This window comes from Periophthalmus magnuspinnatus, chromosome 20 (assembly GCF_009829125.3).
Source record: "Periophthalmus magnuspinnatus isolate fPerMag1 chromosome 20, fPerMag1.2.pri, whole genome shotgun sequence".
NCBI classification, from domain to species: Eukaryota; Metazoa; Chordata; class Actinopteri; order Gobiiformes; family Gobiidae; genus Periophthalmus; species Periophthalmus magnuspinnatus.
The window spans coordinates 16407677-16419850 of record NC_047145.1 but is presented as its reverse complement, the minus strand read 5'-3'; the positions used below and the strand labels follow the sequence as shown (position 1 = coordinate 16419850).

Here is a 12174-nt window from a genome sequence, read left to right as displayed (position 1 = left end):
ATATTTTTAAGAAAATAAACAAATAAAGAAACATTATGTTTGACTAGGTTTATTTACTAATATTTCCAAAGACATATGACCATTGCTGTTACAGTGGTGGATTTAATCTGGGTTGTTTTGCTCTGATCCAAGGGCACAGTAGCCAAGTTCCGATTGTAATACCTCACACACGTTTCACTCAAGCACTGTTTTGTTCCCTGTAGCCATAGCCCCATACACAAGGAGTAAGTTTGCCCACAATATCTGTCGCACGGATGGTTGTCCGGATTGTACCCTTCATAGTGCTCTCATTGTGCCGCGCTGCATTCTGGGGCTCCGTGTGACACCTGCCGCCCAGGTGAACGGGAGGCGGTGAATGCCCACTGCATCCGAGACGCTCAGGTCGGGTTTCTGCACTTTTTTCTGAAAGGAAGCGGCACCGGGGGTTTCCTCTCTCCCTCTCTCTCCATCATTTCTATGCCCGGGCTTTGTTGCCTAGTGCCTCTGTGGAGCTTCACGGGACAGTGCTATGAGGACTCTCCCTAAAAGTAAAACTTGTCAAGTCTACTGCGTCTCTGAAGATGAACTCTCAAGCCAAACCACTACACAGGTAAACTGCATAATTTCTTTAGACGTGCATAATGATGCTTGCACATTAGTCTGTAGCCTTGAAGTGACTATATTGTTAAATTACAGCTGGGCTAAACTCACCAATGATGCAACCTACAGAAAGGACAGTTTTTAATTGTAAACCAGTCTCTAAGGGATATGTGCACCCACCTCTTGTGAATGCATCAGAGTGAGCCAGTTGATTGAGAGCTGACACGGCAGAGCCCAGCCGTGGGAAAGCAGACCCTGTCAGCCACGCTTTGTCCTCTGCTGTGGGGAACCCTGCCAGCCCTTTTAATGTTGCAGGGGACCTTTTCAGCTCCAGCACGCTCACCCTGCACACCATAAATCACTATGCAGCCATAAACTTCACTGACTTTGCAATATAGGCAGCATTTTCTTTATTGCCCTCCATAGACATCAAAAGTTAGGGAAAACCTAAGCATAGGCATAGAAGTATGATACTTGAGTCTTGTTCTCTTTTATTTTAGGGAGAGGGGAGGTTGAAGGAGCCCATCCAGACACCAAGCCCCCCCACAAAGCCGGAGCAGCAAAGAGCTGAGGGGGGGGCTCCAGTGTGTGCCTCTTGGAGGAGATGGCTGTTAGGTCTTTCACTTTTCATTCATTCAAGTGTAGCCATTGCACTGACACTCCACTTCTCCAGATGTAAGTACTTATTTTTGGACATCAGCTGTTATCTAATGTGTTTATTTTAACTGTGTCTGTGGCCCTCCAGCTCCTCCCTCCTCAGTGTTCTTTCTCGGTGGCTGCGTGGAGTTCACAAACTTGAGTTTTTCCTCAGAGCTCGTAGACTCCACATCTGCGCGTTTTCGCCTGCAGGCTCAGGCTCTAAGCCATTATGTAAGTGTCACTCTTTATCTTTTACACACGTTTGATCTGAGGAGGGTCTACTGTATTTTGGATATGGGAGACGACTTGTGTGTCTTTGCTTTTTAAACTCCAGTCTGGCCATTCTGTTGTCTGCCTTTGCATCACATTCTGTGTTTTTTACTCTTTCCTCACTCTGTCTCTCTGTCTCAATGGTGGTGTTAAATGTAAAGCTGAAACAAGAGATGGGACCAGTGTGTGCGTGAGTCCCGGGACCCCAGGGAGTGGGGCCTTTCAGACCTGAGGACAAGTCGGCTGTTTGTGAGCTCTGACTGGACCCAGGCCGCCACAGTGAGAGGAAGAGCAGCTTCAATAAAAACATTGTCTGTGGCTTTCACACAGTTGGCTGCTCTGTACCTCTGCATGGATCTGGGTTTAGACAGAGGCTGAGGAAGTGGGACAGTGAGCAGCAGGGGACATACGAGGCCCACTGTAAGATTAGGAGGAAATTCAAAATTAATTCAGTACTGATAATGTCCCAATAGTTCAGGCGTCACTTAATTGGTCATAGTATCAGGTCATTAACAGAAAAAGGCCAGTGGTCCTTCTCTCTCGTGTCCAGGAGCAGCTCCATGCACAATAGTGGTGCTGTGCTGTCCCCAGTCGACTCAGTCAGACACAGAGGCGGACTGCCTCATGCGCCCACAGAACCAGAGACCTGACCTGATCTGCACCTCAGCCTTCCCCCACACATCACTTGTACTCTGACCTTTCCTCTGTTTTAGTTTTCTGAACTCTATGAGTCCACGCCGTGGAGCACTTACTATCTGGGCTCAGGAATCACTGCCTTCAGGTAGGCTACAGCCTCCTGAAGTTTACATTTACATTACAATATAATCATTAACACTGACTTTTTGTGACAGCGAAGGAGCAGCAGGACTTAATGTTTTCTATTGGAGTAAATTTTCTGCCCCAGAAGATGTTGCTATTGCAATCCGCCAATCCAACCCAGGGAGGTTACAGCGTCGACTCCCAGGCATCAATAAAGTTCTGCAGGACAGTCACCACGAGCAGCGCTACTTCATGGAGCAAGACCCAGACATGCTTCACCTGTTGGGTACACAATAACTTTGTCTCACACACACTCCTTACATGAGGTTTGCGTAATGCAATGTTATCAATGTGCATTTGGAACCACAATGAACTTACACAGATTTACACATTTGTAGTATATATTTCTGACATTGTGCTCTTTTCTTGCTTGTTTGATAAAATGGCTTTTAGGACTGGATCCTGATGACTTTGAATCTGAAGAAAAATCTGACAAATTTAAGAATCCAAACAGCATCCAGGGTGGAAAGTGGCAGCTTGGTTTCCAGGGTGAGATTGCACTCACTGAAGTGTGTGACGCTCCAGGGCTTTGTTTTGTGCTCCACATGCTACATCATAAAGTGTCATATTGTGTCAATCAAATTAACAATGGACTGAATTATTAATTACTGACTGGTTTTAGCTATGTCCTTCGACTTATATGCCAAATATGGGAACAACCGCACCCTGAGCCTTGTGAATCCTAAGAAGCCCTACTATCAGTGGCGTCTGCGTGTGCCATCGGGACATGTGGTCCGGCTGGTGGTTTTGACTCTTCAAGGAGCCACTCCAGGCAGCTGTATTGCTCACAAGCTCTCTGCCTATGACTTCTTACTTCCTTTACAAAACAAGATCATTGCAAGGTACATATATTGAACGTATATAAGAAAATATTTACAGCTTTGTGACCCTGGTTCTGTCTGTAGATGGTGTGGACTACCTGTTTCTGGGTCATCTCCGGTCATGAAGCTCATGTCGTCTGGAAATGTCATGTTGGTCACTTTCTCCTTCAGCAGACAAAGAGACGGAGCCGTCTTTAAAGCTTATTTCCAGGCCATTCCAAAAGCAGGTTTGACGACTCTTGAACATCCAAAACAAATACTCCTCTGACAATGCATATTTGTCTAATCTGTCTATTTTTAGGACTTGTTTTGTAACTTTTGACCGCTTGTTTTAGGTTGTGGGGGGTCAATTTCATCCTGGAATGGTTCAATTTCTTCCCCTTACTACCCATCCTTCTATCCTCCAAATACAGAGTGCACCTGGACAGTACGGGTGAGCTTACATTATGTTTTATCATGACAAAAATGAAAGTATGAGTCATGGCTTCATAATCTTGTACACATTCCAAGCATTAGTTGCTATATTTTGTTTTTAGACCCCGATGCCTGGATATCTGATCTCCATGACAATTGTGAAATTTGACATTCAGGATTCTTCCTCATCGGATGGCTGTGAGAAGGACTGGCTGGACATTGGAGGTGTCAAGTGAGTATAAGAGTAACTATAAGTACTCAATTGGATTTACATACTACATATGGTTTGCTACTTGAGGCCAAAGAAGTTGACTCTCATCCCCTGTGTCTACTAATTAATAAAGATTGCACATCCGTTCTCTAACTCCAGGGAAAATGTCTTGCAACCCTATTTTAAATGTTCATTCTGTATGTTTCATACTTTTATATTTTTACAGGGCATATTTTATGTGATTTAACTCTCTATTCTAGTTAAATTATAGATGATAAAACAACTGTGTTGAGCCCTCTGCTGTCTAATCTATGTTATTGCAACTGTTCAATTCAAAAATACTTGACTTATCATTTTGAAAGCACACAGAGAGTAGTGCAGTAACCACGTAACATACCCTTTGGTGTTTTTATTATGTCTTTTTGTGTGTTTTTGTAGACTATGTAATCCTATTGTGGAGAGCACCAAGAAGCGCGTGTTCTCATCTCCACTGTCCATCCAGTTTTACTCAGATGAATCCATCACTCACCCGGGTTTCTATCTGATCTACAGAGCGTTTTCCCCAGAGGGCAGTGAGTAGAAATCAGTATGTGGACAATATGTAGATGTGCTGAATTAAAATATAGTTTAAAATATAGTTATATTGAATAAACTCACAACGAGATATTTCTTTAATATTACCAATACCATATGGTGTGACTATTCTTAGACCATTTAGGAAATATAGTCCTATTTATGTTTGTTTTTTTGTTTTTTTTTACAAATTAGTATATTTCCATACTGGTTTTAGTATTGATTATTATCTGATTATATAATATAGATTTTTATGTATCCTACCTAGAATTTGGCAAAAGTTAAAATTCTATTGTTTTCTAGTGAATGTGTTTGTTTTCATGTGTAGCATGTCCACGGCAGTTTCGCTGTGGGGATGGGCGCTGCATTCCACTGAGAAAAGTTTGTGATGGAGTACGAGATTGCGCTGATGGACGGGATGAAGCTAAATGCAGTATGTCTCCCGGTAAAATCAATGGGTGAATTATTTTTAGTGAAATTTATATTTTTACTGACAGATTCCTGCAGGCCCAGTGAGGTGCAGTGTGCCAATGGACAGTGCAAGTCTCATAGCAGTCAGTGTGTGACCCAGAGCACCTGTTCAGACAGCAGTGAGGAGGGCACATGTGGTGAGCTGACACAATTGTACAATTCATATTTAACCCAAGCTTTATATGTGTGATTTCAATTATCTCTATTAACAGGCAGCAAGTGCTACCATGTGTGCCCAAATAAGCAGTGTTTACCAAAGTCTTCATTGTGTGATGGTGTTGTTGACTGTAAAGATCGAAGTGATGAACTCAACTGCACTAGAGCATGTAGGCAGCTATTTAATCATTTTGATAGTATCTAGTATGCTGCCTATTGTAACCTTTTTGAGTCTCTATTATTTGTAGATGTAAAAGGCTGCTCTTCAAACTCTTATAAATGTGCCAATGGAAAATGTGTGAGTAAGGTCAATCCTGAGTGTGATGGTGTGAAGGATTGCTTTGATGGATCTGACGAACTGCGATGTGGTAGGTAATATTAATATACCATATATTGCATAATGTGTATTTGGGTCAATGAATCTGGAAATTTATTCGCCCCTATGCCTGCTCTTGTGTCCAGCCTGTGGGACCAGGCCCAGAAAGCGCACCAAGATTGTGGGAGGATCTGACGCAGGTGCGGGCTCCTGGCCTTGGCAGGTCAGTCTGCAGATGGAGCGATATGGCCATGTGTGTGGAGCCACTCTCGTTGGCAGTCGCTGGCTTATTTCAGCTGCCCACTGCTTTCAGGACTCAGATGCAATCAAGTGAGTGACAGAGCATCACCTCTATATCTATATACCGTAGTTATTTTACTCTATATATACTAGTTTACTGCCCTGCCCTGGATGTACATATGCTAACTTACAGCCCTGTATAGATATTCTGATTCTCGTGCTTGGCGGGCGTTCATGGGAATGCGTGTGATGACATCAGGAATCAGTGGGGCAGCCAACAGACAGATCCGTCGAATACTCATTCATCCAAAATATGACCAGTTTACCTCAGACTATGACATCGCCCTGCTGGAGCTCAGCATACCCATCTTTTTCAATGACCTAGTGCAGCCAGTGTGCATCCCTGCCCCATCACACTCCTTCACCACAGGAACCAGCTGCTACGTCACCGGCTGGGGGGTTCTCATGGAGGACGGTAACTCTAATGGCATCCTATGCTAAAATGTCATTGTTTTTTATATTAACTAATCTCAGTCTAAAATTTATTACAGGTGAACTGGCTTCTCGGTTACAAGAGGCTTCTGTGAAGATAATTAGCAGAAATGCATGCAATAAGCTGTATGATGATGCTGTCACTCCCAGAATGCTTTGTGCCGGGAACTTACAGGGAGGGGTAGATGCCTGTCAGGTGAGTATTAGAATTAAATATATATCATGCAGAAAATCACATTTTTATTTGAGAAATGAGTGCATCAGGGATGGTGTGCCTCCTCTCCTCAGGGAGACTCGGGGGGGCCTCTGGTGTGCCTGGAGAGGGGCCGGCGCTGGTTTCTGGCTGGAATCGTGAGCTGGGGTGAGGGCTGTGCCAGGCAGAACCGACCTGGGGTCTACACACAGGTAGTCAAATTCTCTGACTGGATCCACCAGCAGACCAAAGGTCAAGTGTGATTCAAATGGACACAGGCTCACACCAAAGTGGAGCGTTCTCCAAACAGATGGATGAATGATGGACATTCACCACCCACTGACCTCCAGTCAAACTGAAGCAGGGCTCAAAACAAAGATGTGTATCAATGAATGACTTAATGACAACTGTGGCCCTAACAGAGCTGATTGTCTGTCATTTAAGTATAATGACAAGTATAAGTGTGTGTATATATATATATATATATATATATATATATATATATATATATATATATATATATATATATATATATATATATATATATATATATATATATATATATATATATATATATATATATATATATATACATACACACACACACACACACACAAAATCAGACTGTACCTCAAAGTTACACATTGTTTTTTTTGGGGGGGGGGGTTTGTTCTCTGTTGGCTTTTACATTGCATATTATGCTATATGAGAAGTGTATTTAATAGTAATATATACATTCATAACATTCATAATTAATATTCTGCTTGTTTGAGCAAATAATTTGATTTAAAACAGGAGACCCTTCTTTGGCTTTTTTGTAAATTAAAGAGTAAAGTTTGCATTCTTGCTTTTTGATGCAGGTGTTAAATGTATCCAGAAAAGTAATTTTATTCATGGACAAAGTTCTCCCCAAAGTTAATCGTAGCACACATTTTTGCCCTTCACGTCCATGTACTGTATGTGACTTTGGTACTGTAACAAACTGTATTTGTATTTTATACTTTGAGTCATAGAAAATAAACTGGAAAATGAAAACCATAAACTGGAATTTGGAATCGTCTCTTGAGAGATTAAGGATGCAGATTACACTGTATTGTTTTTACGGCTTTCAGTGGGGAATAGGCCAAAGCTTTATAAACTTGGTGGGTTTCCTCCACGGAGGTTTAACGTGGTGAATCGAAGCCTCATACGCTACATTTTTCAAGTAGTCTAGATCCTAAAGTGCAAAGTATGTTGTTATTTTTGTTGGAAAGGATCGCGGATTGAAACGCGAGAAAGATTATTGCACTGTCAGGTTATTAATCAAGAGTCAAGACACCACCCGTTTTCCCGCTGCCTACGTGCTTTAAATCCCGTGTGTGCGCCAAAAGGAGTACGTGCGCCATTGAAGAAGCTGCGCGCATCCTCAGAGTCTTGAAGTTCATCTTCAGAAGATAGTGTTTCCTCACTCTAAAGTCTTTGGATAAATATTATATTAGATTATTTTAAAACATATTGAACTTTATAGACTATCTGCACGCTCCGTTTTTAGGGACCATGGGTGTGTCAGACACGTCACGGAAGCCCGTTATCCGGTGGTCAAACTGTGGGAACGGTATAAATCCGCCACAGTGTCCGAAAGCATGGGAACAGTTTTGACGCGTCCTGTTGCGTGATCTAAACTCCCGCAGTTTTCCTCAGGAAACACCACCTCCATTCACGGACTTGGTGCATTTGCTCCAGAGGCGAGAGAGGAGCAGCAGGGATACACTTTGAGCTTCAGTCTACGGGCGCTATGGACCTGGCACTTTTTTGCCTCTTATGTGGATTGTACTCAGTTTTGGCCATAGGTGAGCACGTGTACCTTTAGGTTTATGTCTTCATGCAACCACAAAACACTGCCTATTTTACGCGATTCTGTTCTAGATTTAAATTTCGTTGTCATTGACATTCACTTGAGAGTAATTGGATTTTGTTTTAGCATGCATGGTTTTATTTTGCTTGTTGATTGCTGATTTATACAGTGCAGTAAGCGATTACGCGCGCTCAGGCCTGTTGTGGCGCACGTTTATTTGGTTAAAAAAGGCGCTCCTGGCCTCGGATGGATACAAGCGCGCGTCGTCGTATCCTGATACTGATGGGTTTGTCAATGTAAGCAATGGTACATGATGGAGAAGTCACGACCGTAGAGGGCAAATTCCTCGCGTTAATTTGCTTTAAAGACCGCGACCTCCGCGAGGCGCGCGCTCGCCGTGTTGCTGCTCTGTGCCACGGCAGACCTTTGTAATTAAACCAGGTGGCTACGAATGAGTTTATAATATTTTTAAAATATTTAAAACGCTAATGTGTTTAGAATTCCTGGGACCTGTCCCCTTGGACTAATAAACAACTAGGCTGTGATCCCACAGAGCCTCACATTACCTAGTCTCTCCTGTTAATACGAGAGAAAATACACTTGGTAGCCTATAATTTTGTTGCTCCTCTTTTTTAGTCTTTCTCTCTCAAATGTGTAGAAATAAACTAAGTCAAATGAGGCCTAACCAAATGAAATCATGCCTAACTAGAATAACTTAGATGTTAAATTAATTGTGAGCAGACTTGTCTTTTTCTTTTTAGATTTGGGTTTGATATAATTCATCTTATACATTTTGCTTGTGTGATGCTTTTTCCTGTGTAATTCCTGTAATGGCACCTTATAGTTGAGGACTATTAGGCCTACTTTCACTTCCTTATAGAAAAAAAAAAAAAGATTTTTATGCAATAACTGCAATAAAATGGAATAAGTCACACTTAAAGAGCTCCGGTATTTTGCATTTGCCAAGTACTTTACGGCTTGTTGAAAGGAGGAGATGTCTCACTTCCCTTCAGTCTCTCTAATGTTGTACAGTGGCTCCGAGTGCAGTGAAACATTAGGAAATAGTAAAGGAAGTCCTGGCAGCGCCTCTGATAGTAGATGCGCTCAATTGGGCATCCACTGGGAACAATGATTTTAGCTGCAAATGATGATCATGATTTTGTTCTAAACACATTTATTGTTGTGTAATTAACAGAGTAGCTGTGTTTTTAACAACAGTCAAATGTATAAATAGGTGAGTGCGGGCACACTAGAGAAAACACTTCCCTGAATGATGTTTCCTTGTTTTTCGGAAGGAAGGGTGGACAGACAGTGGTCTTTATCACTCATTAATAAACTTTAGCTATGGAATAGAGAAATGTCTATATTTGATAAACAAGAGACAGTGCTTACGCACTTCCACAGAGCTGTCAGGTGTCCAGATGTGGAGGGGGGGTCACATACTCTACTCTTCATTTAGGACGGCAAAATATATAGCTAGGCCCTATCTATAAGCTCTTACTCTCCCTAACCCTCACAGTGCTGTGGCTAATAATCTGATTTTAGTGTGCATGTAAACATAGCCATTGATCAGCACTAAGATAACCTTTTTTTTATTTATTTATTTAACATGAACAGTGTACATTAATCAGCATTTGTGTAAATGTACCCAAGGTAAATAGAGAGAGTAGTTTTCATTGGGTTTCATCACAAGTAATTTCCCCCCAGAATTTACAAATTCACAGCATTTTGATGTATTTTGTCAATTGTGATGATCCAGAGACACAGTATTGTAACACATTGTTTTTATTCTTTCAGAGGGAAGGTATAGTGCACCTGTTTTGGATGTGAAATCTCAACAACTTGTCCTAAGCTCAGACCAAACATTGCTACTCAACTGCAGGTAAGTAACACTCTTGACAACAAAACATTTGATCATTTTAACAAACTTTATGTTATGTATGTGTGTGTGGGGTGTGTGTGTGTGTGTGTGTGTGTGTGTGTGTGTGTGTGTATGTATATATATATATATATATATATATATATATATATATATATATATATATATATATATATATATATATATATATATATATATATATATATATATATACACACACACACACACCCCACACACATATGCATATATAGTTATAGTTATATAATGTGTATGTTTTACTTAGCTTATTGCACAGTGTTAACCTCCTAACAGGGGCCGCTGGAAGCTGATGTGGTTTCATCCTCCAGCTCTGGCAGCAGAGCAGGTTAAAGTGGTAAACTCTCGCTGTGGAAGGACTAAACAGCATTACTGCAGCCTCCTGACCATCAGCCACGCTAAGGCTGACAACACAGGCTTTTACAAGTGCTACTATGAGCATCGGCCGGAGAGGAACACGTCTGTGTACACTTATATCACAGGTAAGACACGGCTCCTCACTCACTCTTTACCTCCGTCATTGTTTCAGAGTGGAACTTAAACAGGATACGACAAGTGCTAAATACAGACCAATGCCAGAGAGCCAATTATATTTAAACATACTTTGCAACAACAACACATCCGTCTAAATGACTCTGGCACAGTTCTACGCCCCTCTTTCCCTCTCCCTCCCATCTATGTATAATTCCCTTTTTACTTTCGCTTACGTGCTACCTTTGGGCCAGAAATAGCTGCTCTGCTCCGGGCAGAGTTTCCCAGGGCATCAGCCTTATCTTCTGGCCTCAGCCTTCAGTGAGCATCCTGTGCTGGGGGACAGGCAGGGAGGGAATGTGTCTGTGTCTACAAGGTGCTGTGTTTGTGTGGAGGACAGGGGCACACACTCTGCGTGCCCACTGACTCCTCCCAGTCCTTGGAGGCTCAGTGTCTGTACCAGGGTCAGAGCCACTGTGTGGCCAACAGGACCCTTGGGCGACAACAGCACTTAGGTCATCATGTCCATTAAACGTCAGTCCTGGCACAGCACTTACACTTTGCACCTTGTACACACAGTCCGCAGGACAAAATCAAAGCCCTGGGCCTGCTGGTCCTTGGGGTACTTTTGTTCAAATGTTCAGACATTTGCTTTCTCAAAATAACACCAGCAACAAACAATGCAGACAACACCCACATCTTTTAAAGTCCACAGTCATTACTGTGGTGGACATGGGAGGTTACACACAGAAGAGTGGCCATTTGAACTGCCCGTTCACAGCAGCTGGTCACTGATGGCCCAGTGGGGTTGTCCATGATAAAGTGTGGGATGTGCAAATGTGTGTATAATTGTGGCACAAATTAAAACAAAAAAGTGTTTGTGTATGCAGTAACATTCATAGTGCTCATATTTATGTCTGAATCTTTTATTTTGGTTTACCAAGTCATATGATGTAAGACACAAAAGTTTTTTTTTTCTATTTTAAACCATAATTATTGTGGAAAGCTGATGTAAAAGTTTTTGGGTTTCAGACAGCCATCGGCCATTTGTGGAACATTCAGGAATGAGCCCAAATGTGCTGTACAAGAAGGAGAAAGAACCACTCATCATCCCCTGCCGCGTCACCCACCCAAATACTACTGTCACACTGACCAAGGTGAGCAATTATAATAGAACATACAATTAAATGTGTTATGTAATCACTGCAAAGCAAAAGAAACATTTAATTCTATCAACTGGACAAGACGATTACACAGTAATCAGTGCATGTATTTACAAAATCAAACATGTGAAGCCACCAGACAGAAACTGTCAATGACAAACAGCAGCCGAGTATAGTTTAAACTTAATGTTCTGTCAGTGTAATTGATTCAGACATTGTCAGGGCTCCAGAGATGGAGTGTCCTTTGGCCTCTGTCCAGCAGCATTTCCACATGTGATCCTCCACTTTGTCGAAGTAGGAATGACCAACAGCCCCCTAATGCTTTAAACAGCTGTAGGATCCTGCTGAATTCAAAACATCAAAGTCAGCGCACTCTGTCTAATCACAGCTCATCACTGACAGGGTACCACCTACGTCAATGTGAGAGGTTATGGACATTACTCTAGACTGCAAAGACTTATATATGCATTTATTAAATTCAATTCAAGTTTATTTATATAGCACATTTAAAAACAACCTCAGCTGACCAAAGTGCTTCACATAAAATAACTAAACACATAAAACATCACGCAATGAGGTATAATTACATTATACAAA

The 12174-nt window shown here is 41.8% G+C and overlaps 2 protein-coding genes across 3 annotated transcripts in view; both read left to right on the top strand.

The window, feature by feature from the left end:
* Positions 1 to 129: 129 nt before the first annotated feature.
* LOC117388723 (suppressor of tumorigenicity 14 protein homolog) lies at positions 130 to 6583 on the top strand. The gene is made up of 19 exons (XM_055230252.1): positions 130 to 589; positions 1080 to 1254; positions 1325 to 1449; positions 2202 to 2269; positions 2340 to 2533; positions 2701 to 2796; positions 2930 to 3149; positions 3213 to 3355; positions 3464 to 3561; positions 3665 to 3774; positions 4192 to 4325; positions 4655 to 4759; positions 4824 to 4934; positions 5010 to 5123; positions 5202 to 5321; positions 5416 to 5599; positions 5713 to 5984; positions 6061 to 6197; positions 6290 to 6583. Exons 1-19 carry the CDS (start codon positions 509 to 511, stop codon positions 6455 to 6457), a joined length of 2655 nt encoding a protein of 884 aa, XP_055086227.1. The 5' UTR covers positions 130 to 508; the 3' UTR covers positions 6458 to 6583.
* Positions 6584 to 7819: 1236 nt separating this feature from the next.
* Positions 7820 to 12174, top strand: part of flt1 (fms related receptor tyrosine kinase 1) — a 20672-nt gene continuing 16317 nt past the window's right edge. For both annotated transcript variants that reach the window (XM_055230248.1, XM_055230249.1), the window contains exons 1-4: positions 7820 to 8023; positions 9826 to 9910; positions 10220 to 10425; positions 11447 to 11571. In XM_055230248.1, coding sequence (XP_055086223.1) covers positions 7969 to 8023; positions 9826 to 9910; positions 10220 to 10425; positions 11447 to 11571 — 471 coding nt within the window. In that variant the 5' untranslated portion in view covers positions 7820 to 7968. The remainder of the gene's footprint in view (positions 8024 to 9825; positions 9911 to 10219; positions 10426 to 11446; positions 11572 to 12174) is intronic.

What these genes read in the sequence shown, in the direction of transcription:
- LOC117388723 (XM_055230252.1), top strand. Translation starts at nt 509, where the DNA reads ATGAGGACTCTCCCTAAAAGTAAAACTTGTCAAGTCTACTGCGTCTCT. An exon ending in CAGTGAGGAGGGCACATGTG is followed by an intron (nt 4,935 to 5,009) that starts GTGAGCTGACAC and finishes CTCTATTAACAG; the next exon opens with GCAGCAAGTGCTACCATGTG. An exon ending in GGGGGTTCTCATGGAGGACG is followed by an intron (nt 5,985 to 6,060) that starts GTAACTCTAATG and finishes AATTTATTACAG; the next exon opens with GTGAACTGGCTTCTCGGTTA.